General features: G+C 44.5%; 1 protein-coding gene across 1 annotated transcript in view; it reads left to right on the top strand.

The window, feature by feature from the left end:
* GRIP2 (glutamate receptor interacting protein 2) overlaps positions 1-18,459 on the top strand; it is a 152,925-nt gene that overhangs the window by 78,509 nt on the left and 55,957 nt on the right. Inside the window, exons 2-4 of the mRNA XM_075713804.1 lie at positions 13,951-14,031; positions 17,269-17,404; positions 18,202-18,347. Coding sequence (XP_075569919.1) covers positions 13,951-14,031; positions 17,269-17,404; positions 18,202-18,347 — 363 coding nt within the window. The remainder of the gene's footprint in view (positions 1-13,950; positions 14,032-17,268; positions 17,405-18,201; positions 18,348-18,459) is intronic.

The following is an 18,459-nucleotide window of genomic DNA, read 5'->3' as shown; positions in this document are numbered from 1 at the left end:
CCAGAAATCTTTCTTTTAAACTAGGTAACGCTGTCAGAACTTTTTCCTTATTTCTTGACTCCTACTGTTTTTTTAAGCACTTTGCATCAGAATGCAGTGCAAACGCAGGATAAAACATGTGATTTGCAACCTACTGCATTGAACGTCTTCTTATATGATGCCATCTTCCAGCAGTACCAGCTGTCTTTGCAGTCCTAAAAGGGGGCTGCATTGTGAGCTGGGGGCTCCAGCTGGGGGATTGCCCTATTGCAATGTCACTGGCAAACCTGACTGTGAGGTACTTTGGTGCACTGCCCCATGGGATGATGGAAAAACCTGCTGGAGATATAGGCCCCCCGCTTGCTTCAAAGAAAGCTGGGGACTTGCTACATCTCCTCTCTGCTGGGTCAGGCTGGTTTATCCTCTCCTTGCAGTCAGCAAAGCCTCTGAGCCTTGTGCCAGCCCTGCCCTCGCCACAGCTGGGGCTGAGCACGCACCCGGCTGTAGGCTACAGTTAGTCAGGGTTGTCCTTGTTAACCAGACTGCTCTGATTTTTCATAGCTCCTTTTGAAGCCATAGCCTAGTTGAGATGATAAGATCAGTGTACTAGCAAATGAGGTCGTGGACAGCTTTGAAATCTTTTTCTTATAGTTTATTTGACTTTTTTATGCTAGTGCTGATGGCATCCTTTAGGTTTTATATAAATCTGTTTTCTTGCTTCACCCCTTGATCCCTGGCTCATGCTTTTATTAAATGTTACTGCACTGAAGTGCATCTCTTCTGTTGCCTGATTTGCCTGGGGTTTTTTTTTGTTGTTTTGTTGGTTTTGTTTTCTTGTGCTTTGCATGGATTTTCCTATTCCTGTTGACACTGAGATTGATTCACACCACGCATGGACTTGTATCAATCTCAGCCACCTCTTGAACTGGCCCAGGAAATCTCCCAGATTTGATTCCTTGTTTCATTTTCTGGGCCTTTTCCCTGAGCAAGAGCAGGCTTGTATTAGGGCAGAGAGAGGGTGCTAACCTGGACAAGTGGTGGGGTGACCTTCCTTGCAGCAGCCCTGCTGGGCTCCTCTTACCCACCCCTTGTTAAATTTTGCTGGTGCAGGGGTTGCCCATGTCAAACTGATGTTGCTCCTGGAGATCAGCAGGGAAGAGAGGTGTGATTCACTGTAAGAAGGGGTTTTCCCCAACTCCTCATCTAAGGAGTTTTCTAGCAGGTTTCCTTAAGATTGGTTTACCACTCTTAGTTGCTCTCCATGTTGCATGCTGTAACTTTAGCACAGGTGCTAAAATTTTATTTATGTTCTTGGGAGCACTTAATTTAGTTGTGTAACATGGGCTCTCTTGGAAGTGCTATAGGAGTAAAACAAACAAACAAAAAAAGGTGTTACAACTGTAGTGAGTCCTTCTTCAAAAAGGATTACCAGAATGTTGGCACAGTGTCTTGTTGCCACCTTGTCTTCCCTCTCTGCTGAATCCAGTGGGTTTTCCTCTGCTCTATCTACTGCCTGCTACAAGAGATTTGCTCTTGGCTGTGTCCCTGCTGAACTGGGAGAATTTATTCAGCTGTAGCAAAGCCCGGAAGAAAAAAACTGTTGTCTCAACCCACTAATTTACAAACTTAAGGATATTCAATGATAGTTTTTGCTACTCCCACTTTTATTTCAAAACTCATGCTCTATTTCTTTACTTCCCATCTGTGTATAAGTTGGGGAGCAGGTATTCCAATTTTCCTCTGTTTCAAATTGAGCATCTTTCAGCAGAAAAAGGTAGTGCAGAGAACCTGGGCACTCATTGCTTTTTGGCTCTGTTGGAGAAATACTGATGTATCCTCCTGCTTCATGTGAGGGTGGGATCTCAAGCTTTGAGCTAGCCAGAATGACAGAAAAGACTTCTTATGAACAAAAATGACCTTTTCACTCAACTGTGATTTTTCTTTCCAGCCAGCTTCTGCCCAAATGACATATTCACCTATTTTATTTTTTTTTTTTTTGAGACTGGGCTGTTTTCAGCCCGAATGAGCCATAATCCAGTCTCACCCCCTGCATAATACAGGTTGAAGAGCTTAGCCCAATTACTGTGAACCATGTCCTGAATCCCCTGTCTGAGGGGTGCTGAATGATTTTTAGAAAGATGCCCATCCGTCATGACAAGACATCTGGTAACACAATGTCCAGGAGGTTAATTCTTCTCATGGGGTGGAAGGGGAGGTTACATACGTGTTCCCACATATAGGATGGCTCTCTACAGCTTTCCTTCCCACACTATGGCCTCTACCTCCCCACTGAAGAATTATGTGCTCTGCTGCCACGCTCATGCACCAGGTTGGATTACCCTCTCCCCTTCTCTTCCGTGCAGCACTACCTTGTGCTTCTGAAGCTCTTTCCCTACCTGGGAAGTTAATAATGTCTTGATTTGATAGTTCTTTTGTAAGATCTTGGAGGATGGAAGACAGCAGGTACCAATTTTAAAGCAAAGATCATAGGGACCAAAAGGGAGTTTGTAAAACGCAAAATAGGTCACAGAATTTACTATATCACTATTACTGCAGCAAATTGATCTCCATTTCAAAAGGTGGAAGTCCTGATGTCTACCTGTTTTGTTGTCCCCAAGCTGTTGACTTGTGCTGCATATTCACACCCAGCCTGTGCATGAGGGTGCTCAGTTCTTGGCACTGCCAATAGCACCTGAATCCTGTCTCCCGATCTCCTCCCTGGACCTTTGTGAGTCCAAGCCCAGTGTTAGGTAAGACAGAAAAAACCCAACACAAAATATTTTGTAATACAGACATTGATAATTTTTTTTTTTTGCTTTAACTATTGACATGTCAAAAATAAAAGCTTTTGCCTGCTTGGGTGTACCTTTTGACAAACCTTCCCAGTTGGGAGGCAGCTCAGTGCCAAAACCGGTGCAGTGAAAGTGGTCATGGTGGTTTTCATTAAAACAAAACTTGTTTTTGCTTTTTGATTAACTGCAGTGTTTTTAAACAAGCAGGTAATAGTGGCCACTAGGTTTAGGTGGCACCACTGACTTGAATGCTAAAATCTAATAAACTGACAGTATTTAATTTCATTTGATTGAAAAGTCACAATAGAGCTGTCTTTTTTTATTTTATTTCACTCCGCAGTCACTTAGCATGGCATTTGTTCCTTGAAAGAAGGAAAGTCCCTACAGTTTGGATTCAGCAGGCTGTGTTTCTTATCCATCTCCATATTCAAGAGAAAGTTTGGAAGCTTGCGTGGAGTTAATGGGGGAAATTGCATTCCCTTGCCAGCTAGGATTTACTGCTGCCTGCTGCATAGATTAATAAACCCAGTTGTATCTAGAGAGGCATTCTTCCCTGGGAGTGGTGTTAGACTTTATCAGTCATTTCTCACCATATTAGAATTGCTCACTTGGATAACTTTCACAAAAGATCAGTCTGAAAATGTGTCTTATTTCTCTTTAATTTTTACTCTTGAAAGGTAGTTTCTTCAGATAACACAATCAGTATATCAGCAATATTTCATCCTCCTAGCTTACTGTTGGACTCTCCCCAGTACAGTCTATGCTGCTTAATAAGAGAAATTGCCAGATTGACTGGAAAATGTAACTTTAATAACATCATTTCAGGCACTAGAACCATTGAGAAATAATAATCTCATTGAGTTGGTTTCTGCACTATTCTTGTCCCTCATGCACAAAACTACTGAATATAATGTGTGTGTGTGTGTGTGTGTGTGTTTGCAAATGTGACCTGCAAGGGGGTGAGAAACTGCGTAGTTTCCCCTGCTGCCCGGTCATTCATAAATATAAACTGATGAAGCTGTCTGAAAATGCCTGGGAGGATGAGAGGGATTGCGAGAAGGGAAGTCTTTCTCCCTTTCTATCTTTATTTTTGTTCTTTAACACTAGAAATTCAAATCTTGCTGGGGAGTGCTTAAGAAAAGCAAATTGGAGAGGGCTCACTGAGTGAAAAGGGACCTTTATGGTATGGATGTTTTTAGAGGATGCTTTGGAAGAGGTGGATAAAAGTGAAGATGTTTGGGTTTTGTTTGGGAAAAGCTATTTGTGCTGAAGACCCAGCCTATGCTGTCCTTCAAGAAGCTCTTAATAAGCCTAACTTAATGCACAAAAGCAAATCCTCACCAGAATGGGGAAAGAGTTGTCCCTGATGTTTTTAAATTAAAGAAAGAAAAGAAACCACAGGTTACTTCAGAAGAACAACATAAGCTCCTCTGTGAGCAGAAAACCAAAATAACCCTTATTTTCAATGGGTTTGCATCCAGTATCCTTTGTTCTCCTCCCATGCAAAGGAAAATGAGTGGTGAAGCTGGTCTAGAGCTGGTTTGCACAGCAGCTCTTTGCTTGCCAAGAGCAATAATTTTGGTCTTTCCTACTCAAAACACAATTTTAATGAAAGTTACAGGACTATAATACTCTTTCAGGCTGCTTCCCCTCCACCCCCCCCAGTTAATGGATATTGGCCACTGGTTTCCAGAGGTGCAAAAGGACAGTAGATGGATGGATGTACAGTCAGCATGTGAAGTTAATTTTCGCAGAAGACCAAGCAAAAAAATGGAGCTGGATTTAATAAAAAATTCTAGTCACTTTTTCAAGTATTTTTTCCTCCATCTTTCAGTACAGCTTGAGTGGAAATTAAGAACTGCTTCCATGTCCTCTATCGCACACTCCCTCAGATGTGCTGATTAGATAAATAAAGTTACTCTGCACTGGATTCCAAAGCAATAACAGGTGACAGACAATACAATGTAGCAATGTCTCTCTCTGGTATATATAAGACATGGGTCTAATGGCAGGTTGACTGCAGATTCTTAAATCATGTCTTTTTCATTTCTTCCCCTTTTATGCTTTTTTTATGGAATGTCACATATTTAAAGAAAGCATGAGGAGTACCAGATCTTGGCATTGCAAGCCAGGTCCAGCATTCATTCTTATCAGATGGGACTTGGATCAGTCCTTAGGAGGTGTTTAATATCCTGTGAAAGTTGATGTGAGTTAAATCTTTCCAAAGCCTGGCTTCTCTGCAGAGCCACCTTAAATGGGCTTTGTGTGCATGCCTGGGCACACACACACACAAAAATTAGATCTTCTACTCATTTACTAAATGCTGAAACTCTCTTCACTTCTCTGTGAGAAGCAGGAGCCTTCTTCCATCAGTGTTATGTATCTGCTGAAGGCTTGCAGGGGGGAAGAAATACACTCTGGTATCCCTTGGAAGCCAACCTGCTAGATAAGAGGCATGTTCTGGCTCATATCTTGGTCTCATAAAGGCTACTGCTATGCAAATAACTATGTTATTTTGGTTGAAAATGGTTGCTTGAAACAAATTGTTCCTTTAAAAGTAATTTTGGTTTCTTATTAAAAAGAAAAAAAATAGAAGAACAAAGCACAGAGTTTTCTGTTGAACAATAGCCTATTGTATCTTTTATAGATCTGTTTCCTATGAATAAAGCAGCAGGTGGTTATGAAATTATACATGCCTTAGAAGGGTTGGTAGATAAATGAATACAGGCTTTAGAAGAAAAGAAGGGGAGACATGGAGGGTATGAGGAGATTAATTTCATGCTGTGTGTATCGGGGAGAGGAAATTAAGAAGTACAACTTCCTCTTGGAATAACCTCAAAGTTTGGACAAGTTCTCCCTGGCTCAGATGCCAGGAGTGGCGACTGAACAAATGGATGGAGGAGATGCCACAAAAACGTCTGACAGCACAAGAAACTGCAGCTGGTGGAGCATGTTCCCAGCCCAGGGAAGGAATTGCAGCATTGTTGCAGCGGGGCCGGCACAGGTACTGGCAGCAGGTTGATAATGTTCTTGGGATGTTTTTTTTTTTTCCACTAGAAGTAGCTGGGAAAATGGGAGAAAGTTCAGTTGTCGCCTTTGGGGCAAAGACTTTGTTCCAGCAAGCATGGTTATTGTATGGCATGGTCGTCCTCTCTGGCTGTGCTCTCAGAAAATTTGTGCTAAGAGAAGTTGAAGAGAAAATATTTCCCTAAGCCCTCATTTGTCTTCTGTGTAACTCATGAATATGTGCTGTGAGGGGATTTGATGCCAGTGAAGGAAAAAATACGAGGCTCTTCTTCGCAACAGGCAGCCTCTGCTGTTTGTACTACAAATTTGTTGGTACGTGTATTTATGAAATTAGGGAGGAGCTGCTCCCAAAATAACTTGGTCCATTCCAGTCTGAGCTCGCTGGTTAAGGGGAAAATTTTTTTTTAAATCTTGCTGGTGCAAAGGAGGGGAGAAGCATTTCAAAGCCCTGCTTTGGGTCTGAGTGGCTGCCATGGGAGAGTTGTGTTGAGGGTGCCCTGTGCTGATGGAGGTGGAGATAAGATCTGTGATGGGTGCTGGGTTTTTTGCTGGCATACTTTCAAATGCCCCACCCCACCTTCTGGAGAATAAAAAGCCAGGAAACACCAGGCCTTTTAAAGGTTGGGGTTTTTTTTTGATTGCAGTGAGCAAAACAGTCAGTGTCATGACAATGAAATTGTGCTGCAGAATCCTAAAGCAAGAGTGACTTTTTTTTTCTTGTTTTTAAGCACTTTGCAGGTGCATGGGCTGCCTTGCCTAAGGATTTAGTGTATTTGTTGCTGTATGCTTGGGCTAGTTTTATGTAGGGCAGGGTCATGAACTCTAGCTCAGCTTTTGCAGTATTCTAGGAAAAGCACTCTGGAGATCACTGGCAGATGTTTTCTATGTGCTTGCTTGGGTTCTATTTTATTTATTTTCTTTAACTTTTCTGATACTGAGCTGGAGAAATGCATTTCTGGAGATGGGAAAAGAACTGAACATCTGTATTTGGCTTAATGAACTCATGTACAAATTTTCCAAGGGCCTAAGGAGCTTTGGATTTAGTTGAGCAGAAGAAAATTCAAGCCACCTGCTGAGGAAGGCTTGAGGAAGGTGGGATCCTTCATGGAAACAGAGTCTCTTGCCTGAAGTGGAGACATGGGAGGAGCTCTTGGGCTGTGGCAGACTCTGTAATTAAGTAGTTTCAGGAAATCATGCAATCTGTTTGTAACAGTATTCAAAATGGGCTTTTTGTTTTCCTGTCGTAGACTCTCTAGTTCTACTTGTCTCTTGTGTTAAAGGCTAAGTGCTTTGAAGATGGGAGTCCACCGCTGTGCTGCACTTGCAGAGCTGGCGCAGCCATCTCCGATCTGCTGCGGCAGCGCGAAAATAACCCAGACTGCCCTTAGGGGGATATGCTGGAAGTTTGGTTGTGCACAGCCTTGCGATCAAACCCAAACCCATTACTGGTGCATAAAGTGCCACTGGGTGTGATGCCATGTGGATTGCCAGCCTGGGGAGAGGTAGGAAGGATTACATTACTGTCCTCCTCTAATGATGGTACAGCCCCTGGCCAGGCTGTAGTGGAGGCTGTGTAATTTGGAAGCTAAACACCAATTTGAGATTCAGAATGGGTGTGCATGGATAATCTCTTTCCATCCCCTTCTTCTAGTAATATGACAACTTTTTAAAGGTGATTAGGTGCCTAAAGATACAGATAGATGGTTATAGTCTGTTTTTGAAGTACGTGCCTGCATCTTCAGGCACTCAGATATCCTTAAAATCCTGGGCCTTGGAGACTAGCTCTCAGGAGGCTGCACTCTGAATCATTGCTAGCTGCCTGACCCACTCTCACATACCCCTTGGCTGCTCTTTACCTGACTACAGATAAATGCCTCCTCTGACTTACAGAAATAACTCTTCCCAAAATGGATCAAATCACACTTAGTTTTAGTAATTTGGGTTCCTGCTTCCAACCTCGTGCTTTTATTCTAGCAAAAAATGCTGGCTTCCGTTAGCGTGAACAGCTTTTGGTTCTTAACACTGTTTTAGTATTCATTTCTCTAAACAAGGAGTGCAATTACCCTATGGCAAAATAACTGTCTCCAACTGTCTTTTTTCCATTAAACAAATGGGAGGTTTTACCTCTTGGTCTTCGCACAAGATTAATGCACTTTCTCTGCGGGAACTGTCTTAAAGCGATCCAGGAACCTGAACAACTTGCAGACAGCAAGCCTAATTGTCACACAATCTTATTTAGCCAATGCTGATTTTCATTAAGAGGTGATCTCTGTTAATAACATAGACTAATAACTCTTCTAAATGAAAAAACCCTTCCCTTTTCCCCCCACAGGCAGGGATAATGAAGTCCTAAATCAGTGCTCTTTCTGAGGAAGCTTGGGGGTTTTTTTCCCCTTTTTAATAGAGGTTGGCTTGAGACCTGACTGATGTCAGGAGATCCTGGTGCCTGTGCTCACATCCCATTGGGAATTTAACTAAGAAAAGTCGTGTTGTTACCGAGATTGGTTTTGCTGCTGGTTGCCACAGAGAGCGAATTTGGCCCAGGATGTCTCCACTGGCTTCGTGAAAGCTGAGGGTTGATGACGTGTCTCAGAAAGGCATCAAGTCAATGTTGGTGAGCATTCACTGACCTGGGCAACAAATTGGTCAAACCATTCTGGAATCCCAGGGATTCCTGATGTAGGGAAGTTGTGGATTTCCTAGGAGTTAGGATTGATTTAAGGGTATGCAGCTGACCCCTGCAAATCAACCAGCTGGCTGCTAGATGATTAATGGGCAAGCAAGCACCTTGGTTAGAGGAGAGACTCCTGTTTGTACCCTCAGCCAGAAAGCAAGGGTGGGGAGGTAAATTCAATCTTACTATTAGACCTAAGAGAATCCATATCAGAGACAGCCATGGGAAATTGGGAGACCAAGTTCTGCTGCTCATGGAGCAACTTGTCTTTTCTATCAGTGCCCTAGTTCTTAATCCAAAAAACCAACAAGATCCAACCCAAAACCACAGACTGGGTCGGTGGCTATCAGGACAGACCATGAAGCCTGGCAGACAGGGAGGACATTGCACAGATCCACTTCTCCCCATGCTCCTGGTTAACTGGGTTTATTTCCTTTCTGTTTGGATTGCAATTATTAACAACTATTATTCCCCTCTCCTTTCTTGTCTTCTCCCCTAAAGTGGGGGCTAGAAGTAGATACTCCCCAAAACATTAAGTGGTGAAAAAGCAGGGAGAAGCGGTAGTGCTGGTGGCAGAGCTGGTGACAGGACATTTCTGTGGCCCTGTGGCCACTGCTGGAGCTGAGGTGGGGAGGATGGCTGCACCTCGCAGCTGGCAGCCTGGTTTCCCAGGCAATACATTCAGTGGTGAGATGCTAAGCTAGGGAAAGGAGGAGGAAAAAAAACCAAACCCCAAACCCAAACAACTGCGTAAAGCAAGAGCAGGCAATGAAACAGTTCAAATGTCCCCTCACCTTTCTTCTTCCCCCCTCCCCCCTTTTTTTTTTCTTTTTTTTTTTGCACCCACACACCCCCAACTCCCTGCTTTGTCTTGTGCCCAACAGGGCTCTTGTGGAAACAGATGGTTTCCTACTGAGGCTGGACCACCTGCTCTGCTCGGGAGGCAGACTTGATCTGATCTGGGCCACCTCTTTTGCAGTTGTGGTGTTCCCATGCTGGGTTCTTGCTGCATGGCTGAGCGGTTTTGCAGGGCAGTAGCTGCTCCTTGATGCACGGCCCTGAATCTTGGCTGGGGTTTCACCTGTGGGGGAGGCAGAGGAAGACTCAGTTCTGCCAATTTTCTTTTATTTGGGTGAAAGTTACTGGAAAATACCTGTGTTTTACTGACCTCTCCCCCCACCTCATCCTCCCTGGGAAAACCTGTGCTGCTTTCCATGCTGCATGTCAAGGGGATGGTGCCACTGATGGGGGTCTTTAGCTCCTGGGTTGTCTTGCCTGGAAACCTGGATGCTACTGGCACAATCTCAATTAAACACGGACAGCAAAAAATATTACAGTGGCCTGTCTGGAGATGACACATTGCACTAGAGCCCCTGAAGTGCCACTGGCTACGGGCCCTTGCTGAGAGCTGCCATTAACTGTCCAGCAGCAGGGTGGGATATTGGAGTTTGCCCTGACCTTCCCTTCTTCCTGCCTCTGGTACTTCAGCTAAGCAAGGAGATGTTTTTCCTACTCCTTCATCTGTCAAGTTTGTTTTTGAGGGAATGAGATGGGATTGTCTCTTCTTTTTTGTCACTGTATGAGATTTATACTACTGTAAGACACTGTTGCTGCAGGGGAAGAGAGTTCAGGGCCACGTGTGTAGGGGTAGGGACTTGGGAGCTCTTCTCTTCCTGGTGTTAGTAAGACGTTGAAATCACAAAAACTATTGTCAAAGAACTTACAGGAACTTTTCCATGTTGTCACAGATTCCCATGGGATCAATATATGTAATGTGTTACGCGCTCAGTTTTATTGAGGGTCTTGTGTACTTGGTGAGCTTTTCTGAAAGATCTAGAGCCAACATTAACACTGCTGCTTGAAAATCACCAGTTACACAATTTCTTTCTTTGGAAAATTTTTGGCCCACATAGTGTGAGAGAAAAAGCTTGAAAAATACACCTCTAATGGCTCCAGCACTGATTGCTTGCAAAAAAACCCTGCACAGGCTTAAAAAAAAAAAAGTTATTTTCCCAATTTTAGGGAGTAGAGAGATTCATGAATTTTCAGTGCTTGGGTTGGTGCTGCGATTTGGGCTGACTGAGCAATCAGGCTAGTTACCAGCCTCGCCTCTGAATAGATGCTGTGCTAGGCAGGAGAAATGACTAAGAGCACAAAGAGATGGAATTTCTTTTTTTAAAAAACAAAGTACCCTTCCCCCCCGCCCCCCCCCCCCCCCCCCCAAAAAAAAAAAAAAAGCTCAGAAAAAAGTGACTCCATTAATACCAGCTTGAGTGGCAGAGCAGGAAATCGGCTGAAAATGAACAAAGAGCCACGCGGCAGGGATGCTAATGCAAGCAAATGCCAATTCACACTTCGGCAGGCGGCATGTGGCAGCTTCCTTTCCTGTTCAAACATTTTAGCCAGATAATGAGTGAAAAAACCAAACATTTTTCGCATAATCAACTGAGTTTGGAAGGGAGAAGCAATAGAGGAAGGGGAGCCACAGTGCTAATTATTTGCTGGCTGATACTGCTGTCAATGAAGCAGCACGGGACTGTGCGGGGGGGTGCGTTGCTAATTGCCGGCAGCGGCTGTAGCTCGTGTTGCTGCTCTTGGCCACTTGGCTGGTGGTGGAAGCTGTTGTTAATGCACAGGCAACCTGGTTGCTTGCTGAAACGGAAGCCAAGGCACATTTACCAACAGCTATTGGGGTAGGGAACCCCGTTAGCGAAATGGGGTTTCATATCAATATTGATTGGGGTTGCAATGGGGAAATGAAGCGCAGAAGGGCACTGGTGGCTGTCTGGTCCAGAGCAGTGTGTTTATGTGAAGCAGATGGTTGACTGCTGTACTTTGCCAGCAGATTATCGAGTTGGCTTCAAACTGTCTTGCGTGGTTTCCTGGGAATGCAGGGATCCCGTCTGCAGCAGAACGTTGCTGCCTTGAGCACATTACCTGAGGTCAGAGCTGGCAGCGATGCTCACGAACGCAGCTGCATGCTGAGGTGGTCCTCAAAGCCGCAATGTCCTGTGTGACCGAAGGCACACTGATGGTCCAGTGGCATCAAGAGGCTCCAGCCCTGTATGTCCCAGGGTATTTTGCAGGTGCCTTTTGCACACTTACCTCCAGTGCTGGAAAAGCAACCTCATGCTGGGTATCCTGAGCTGCTGTTTTGGGGTTCCTCTTCCGATGTGCTGCTGTATTTGGGAAAGAAATAAAGGGAGGTTGTACCTGCTGGGCTGAGTGGTGTGGGCAGGGAGTAGTTGGATCGGCATTGTCCTGCTGCTCCCTCGGGAAATGCTACCTTGCTTTCTACTCCCAAACCATTCCTGTTTTCTGACTCTGCAGTTCTGCAAGGCATGGGGCGACAGAGAGAGGGTAAGGCAGGATATTAGGAAAAATCTTCCGGAGAGAGAAATTAAGATGAACATGGCCAACAGTGGTAGAGGTTGAAAGCTCTGAATCTTTATCACTATCAACAGCTACTGAAGAAGAGATAGCATGGGGCTTTGCTTTTTTTGAAAAAAAAAAAAAAAAAATTGGATGCTGGAGCTAAACTGTCCCAAGTAAATGAAACTTCTTTCCAGAGTCATTAGCTCAGATTAACCTTGACCCTGGCGTCCCCACCACCTGTAGAACCTTTGCTATTAAAAATGCAAATTTCATTTTCAAGCCTTCTACTCTTAGAGTTGACGCCAGGCTGTATCAGCACCTATCTGAAATCAATGGCTTGCCTTGTTGCTTGCTGTAATTCTCTAGCCAAGTGCTGCTGCTTTCACTGTCAGCAGAGTAACGCTGCAAGATCTCCATGGTCAGGACAGTGCTGTTTTATCCTATCTGTTCTTCCCCTTATTTTTTGAAAGGCAGAGCTTCGTTACCCTGTTTCACAGAGATCCTGGATGCTTGGGTATCAAGGTTCAATGTGTTTTGGCAGCAATGGCTTGGCATAGGTTGGTGTTGTTCTAGTGCCAAGTGCTAGTTCTTGCTTCATTAGAAATCTTCAGTTTAGTGGTGATGGAAAAACATTCAAAGTAATGCAGGAGAAGAGTCCAGGGTCTGGATATCTACATTGTCCCTCTATGGGCTGCAAAATTTGGGCTGAAAAAATAAATGGTGGGGGTTTTTTTTACATTTTTCAGCTGAAACTTTTTATTCTTGAAAGTGCAGATTTGAGTCAGCCAAAACTTTTCACTGAGTTTTGTCAACTTGTGAAGTTACTTCAGCTGGGGCAACAAGAATTAAAACTAGGGTTTTTTTTTTCTTTTTTTTGCAAATGACTTTAGTTGGAACGTCATTTTGTTTGACTTTGAACAAAACTCCCCTCCTAGTGGTTAAGTGTAACCCACGTGTTTCAATTTACACCACCATTTTTCTGTTTGTGGGGAAAGTGGGCTGCCAGCAAACTGAACATTAGTTTTGATTTTGCTATATGCAGAACACTGTCTGGAACGGGGCTGAACAGAAGTCGTTGTTCCCTTTGTGCGCAGTGAGACAAAAACTTCTCTATAGGTTACTTAAGTTACTTATTATAGTTATAAGTTACTTATTTCCTGTGGACAGGAATAGATGGATAAGGTTTTCAGTAACCCATATTTATACTGTCATTCTATGTACAACTTCTAAACCTTCACAGCTATTGAAAAATTGGGAAGGGCAATCCAGGAATGTGGTCACTGAGAATGGGAGTTATTTGATACTACATGGTTACTGGAAACTATTGATTGAAAAAGTGCCAGCTTTTTAGGAAATACCATAAAAATAGACATTTTAGATGGACAGCAATGAAATCTGTAGAAGCACACTCCCTTCTGTGCAAATAACCTCTATGCCATATAGCAGTCTTCCAATAGGAGAATACAAAGATATTTAAATACTTTAAATTTCAACTTATGCTGGACTGGTGCATTTACAGTGCATAATAGCATTTTCTCTTTCCTGTGACTTTTTTTTTAAAAAAAAATCACTTAAGAGAAGGTGCTCTCTATATTGTACAGAAGCTGGAACAGCAGCAGGAAAATGTGACTTTGAAATAATGGGATCTATAAGAATAGGCAATTTCATTCAAGTATAGTGATTTAGTGCCCTGTTAGTGTCCTGATGTATAACTCCATTTCCAAAGACCGTAAGTTTCTTCACAAGCATAATGACGGGCTTAAAACTTGTGAGACTAATGCCACAGCTTTCTCTGTCCTCAGCTGTTCCACATAATTACAGGAGTAAGGGAATTTTGTTCTCTCCTACCAGATTAGCTCCAAGAGGAATAAATCAGATAATGTTATTGCCTTCTTGTTTCTTTCCCTCCCTCTCTAAAAAGCAAGATAACCCACATGGTGCAGTGCAAAGCCAGGGCTGGTAATGTTTTTTCTTGCCTGCAGTCTGTGATATGGATGTGATCCCAATTCCAGTGTCACCAGGACAAACTTTTTGAAGTGCTCTGGTTCTGTTGTTTGCTGCTTTTGGTACTGATTTCAGCTTCTGTGTTTGCTCTGCTTGCAGATGATGGCCCTTACTCGAAGGGGAGCAAGGACTCCGGTGGGATGGATGCAGCCCTGGTCTCCAGGAGGCAAAGCATCCCAGGTAAAGGAGGGGATCAGCTCCTGCTCCAAAACATCAGGGCATCCATTACACTTTACCTGGCTACCCCTAAAATAGGTAAAACCCCCCAAAACACCCATTTTGGTGCATCTATCAGCAAGGCTTTTGCTGGAGGGCAGAAATGGATGGTAGTAACTGGTCTCAGTGAGTGGTATGTTACTGGTGCAATCAGTCTGGTGTGGAGCTGTTGATGGTGGTTACAGGGAGCTGGGAAAGGACTGGTGCCTGCGCTGGGCTGATGCCCATGAAGAAGAAAACAGCAGCAAAGGAGAGAGGGAAGAAGCGCTGCCACATCTGAGCTCGCCAGGTGGGGAGGGAGACTGGCAGTGTCTGGCAAGCACTGTAATTTTCCACTTGTGACCAAGTTTGTTTTGATATTTAGTCAGTCAGAGGAGACTTGTGTGTGAGATAAACCTTCCCATGCAGAAACACCCCTGGGGGCTGAAGAGGGAGTGGAGAAATGGTAGTACATTTGCCGCTGTTGGTGCTGGGCTTTGTCTGCCAGTGTCGTGCCAGCGGGTTTGGATGGGCTGCTCTGGACAACTCATCCCCTTCCTGATAAAGCCCAGGGCTTGATTTTGACTTCTGAGCATTAATTACCCAGTCACAGGTTTGGTTTAGTGTGTTGTAGGGGATGGGGAGGAAACGGGGCCATTGCTTCATTATTTAGCAATTTTTCTAGGGGATATTCTGCATCCTCTGGGGCTGCTGCAACACGTTGCCACTGTACCACAGCCCTGATGGAGAGAGGCTGACTCCCTGCTCACAAAAGCCAGTCTGTCCAATGACCCCAGCTCAAGGCATCTCAATAGGGAGGGCAAAATTCAGGTGTGCTCTTCCTGCCCTGGGATGCTTTGAGCAGCAAAATCCAAGCGTATATGCCAATAGAAGAAATCCAAGATTATTCTCATATGACACTTAAAGACTATGTCCTGAAGGACCAGATCCTGCTTAAACAGCTCACTTTTACTGTGTGTGTCTGTGATAGCGGCAGTAGATTTACAGAGGCATTGGTCAAAATCCCTTATTGCTTACCTTGATAGATTGATCTCAGGGACTTGCCTTTTTTCGGAGCAGTGATTTCTCCTTGAACCCATAACAATGGGTAATTGCACTCTGGGAGTTCTCATTTTAAACACTTATCAAGGATCAAAATTAAACCCCATTGAAGAGCTAATAATCTCCTCTTGCGGCACCATCTGTGTTGATCAGTCATGTCTGTAGTTGAGAGGAAATTTGCAGGATAGTGCCGGATGGTGTTCCTTCCAGCACAGCAGGGAGCCCCCACAAAGTTTCTGGCAGCCCCTGGGATCCCGGCTTGGTGAATTGAAAACTAAGTTACTGTAGTTGGCAAGGCATCAAAACTGAGTTTAAAAAGCAGAAGCATTATGGACCTGACGTTTTAGAACGAGCTGCCAGTGCCACGTTAAATGGGTGCCCAGCAGTGCCTGAATGCCTTCCAGGCTGGCACTAGATTGCAAAGAGGTTCCCCACTTGCGTTAATCAAGTGCATGGATTATTCTTGGAAGTGCTTTACAAAACAGGTAGTGCATGGCAGGACTCAAAGTGAGGTGCAATTTCTGGTGTCATAGTGGTATTACAAAGAGCAAAGTGCTAGTGATGAGTCACCACAGTGCCAAATGACACCATGTTTTCTCCTAGTGAACGAGGATGGAGGGGGGAAGCTCTGCACCAGCATGGATCTTCTGTGTCAATATGTTATTTAAGACACCTTGCCTTGCTCTGGAAATCCTAGTGTGCAAGAGGTTTCAAATGTTCCTTCTCCAAATAGAGCATCTCATTTAAGCCCGATGGGGTTCGCTGTGCAAACAACCTCCTGGGCCATCTGCAGTGTGGGTTTTAGTCCACAGCTGTGGGACTGCTGTTTGCTGTGTGCTGCCAATGCCCATCACGACCTTCCCCTGCGCAGTCTTGGAGAAAGGTGTCCTGTGTGAGGGAGACCATTTTCCTCCTGTAAAACTGTGGGAGATTCAGTGCACCAGAGGTAGTGGAGGTGGATGGATCATGTTGCAGACAAATTCTGCAAAAGCTTCTTAGAGGAGGCTCTGGCAAGGCATGAAAGTCATCTGATTTGTCCTAGGGCTAATCCTCCTTTGAGCAAAGAGTGCGAGTGCCGTCACGTGGAGTAACATGGAGCTGTCTCTTGCCAAGTCTGCAGCAGAACTCTTGGTCTTTCCTCGGGCTGGTGCTGGCTCCCCTGCTAACTTACTCCCCTCCTCCATGTCAAATCCAGAAGTTGGAATAGTTGAGGGATCCTGTTTTTGTAAAACCCAGAGATGAGCTGTAATGAGATCAAAACTGGCATCAGATTGGGCTTATGTGTAGGTGCTGGACAAACAAGAGTGTCGTCTTGGCCTAAAGGAAGGTAAACTGTATGCTGCCTGCAGCAAACGGAGAAGCGGTACTGGTGCAGCTGGCATGGAATGTGCATCCCCTAAGACTGACCCTGCCATATATATTATGGCTTGTAGTGCATGTGGAACCAGTTATGTTTTTAAAAGTGACTTGTGTCTTCAATTCCAGCTGTAGATGAGGTGGGCAATGTGGAGGAAGTTTAACTCAGACCAGGTGCAGATGGATGGGAAAACTGCTGTGAATGAATGCTCATGCCCCCTGCCCCTTCCCCTGCTGGTGGCAGGATCCTACCCCCTCTCCATGTTATGTTCTTTACCTCCCAACTGTATTGATGTCTTGTGGTATTTTTTTAAGTCACAATATTTTAAGAGCCACCCTGTTCTGTCCATCCAGGCAGCTACTGCAGGTCCACAGCATCGTCCTACCTGGTAACTGTGACTGCCTGTCATGCAGCCCTCCTAACAACCACCCCGCTCCATATCAAACATAATTCCTGAGGTAGTGTCCCTAGACCACTGCCCAGATCTCATCACCCTGGTTTTGAGTTCTTCTGCTGCCCCCAGCACCAGCACCTTGAAACACAAAGTTTTTATCCTCTCAGAAGCCCTCCCTCTTCTGCCTTGTCCTGCTTGGTCTTGCCTGCAAGACATGAATGCAACGCTTTCCCTCCATTGCTGCAGGTCCACCAGGATACACTTCTGTTTCACAACTTCATTTTAAATAAACTAATTGTATAAATCATCCCAGGTCTGCTCTCCCACCACCTGTAGGAAAAGGGTGTCCTTGAGACTGGGAGGAATGCACCTTCCACTGAGATGTTTGCCTTTATTCCTGATCTTTCAGAGGAGTTCAGAGGGGTCACCATCGTGGAGCTGATTAAGAAGGAAGGAAGCACCCTTGGGTTAACCATTTCAGGTGGCACGGACAAAGATGGAAAGCCAAGAGTCTCCAATCTGAGGCCAGGAGGACTGGCTGCAAGGTGAGAAACCGAAGTGGGGTGCAGAGAGCACAGTAAAACTCGAGAGGAATAGTTGCATATTCTAGCTACTGAATGAATATGGTTATAATTAAAATAGTTGGCACCAGACTCCCTCTTTTCAAGTGCCCCAGAATGCAAAGTTGTTGCTTCAGTAGAATGTCTTCTATTTTGAGTTATTTCCCATGCTCTGTGCAATTATGCTCTGAAATTTTGTGTAGGGATATTTGGGATTCTGTGAAATTAGGCAGCCTTGTCAGGAGAGCTGCATGGTACAATACATCTTGATCAAGCTAAGTGGTTTAATATTGTATCTGTTCTGCATACTGAGTGTGTAAGTAACTTCATTGGCTCAGAAAAGGAATGGGAGGAAAAAAAAGGCTCCAAGAAACAGAGAAAGGGAAGGAGTAATTGAATAATTTTGCAAAAAACAGGCAAAAGGAAAGATGTTTTCTTTTTCCGTGCTGGATGTTTTTTTCAGACAGCTTCTCTTTGCTAGGCTTCTCTTTGACTGATTGCTTTACATGAATGGGAATTGAGCAACAAAAAGAGAGGTTGTGAACATGTATACTGCAATTGTTGCTGTGCGTACAGATCTGAACGCTTGCCACTGGGAAAGATAGATGGCTTTAGCGCTTCTCTCTGATAGCAGGCACATGCAATCAGACACCTACGATCAGCCCAACGTTGGTGGCTTGTTCAGGAAGTCCCCCAGTTACCGAAGGTTCACCAGGCACATCCAGGCTGAGCGTAGCAGAGACTTTGTGCTACCACTGCTTTTTTCTTTTCTTTATTCACAGAAGTGACCAGCTGAACGTTGGAGATTACATCAAATCAGTGAATGGCATTAACCTGACGAAACTGCGGCACGATGAGATCATAAGCCTGCTGAAAAATGTGGGCGAAAGGGTAGTGCTGGAAGTAGAGTATGAGCTTCCGCCAGCCGGTGGGTGCCTCTCTGATAACGCTACTCTCTTTTCTTGGCTGCTTTTTGTCCTGGGGTACACATGGGCTTGCTTGTGCATTAGCTGTCATGGCCAAGGCAGTATCCAGGGGCA

Source organism: Pelecanus crispus, chromosome 7, assembly GCF_030463565.1.
Source record: "Pelecanus crispus isolate bPelCri1 chromosome 7, bPelCri1.pri, whole genome shotgun sequence".
Classification (NCBI taxonomy): Eukaryota; Metazoa; Chordata; class Aves; order Pelecaniformes; family Pelecanidae; genus Pelecanus; species Pelecanus crispus.
The sequence above is the reverse complement of the archived record's forward strand: the minus strand, read 5'-3'. Positions and strand labels throughout refer to the sequence as shown.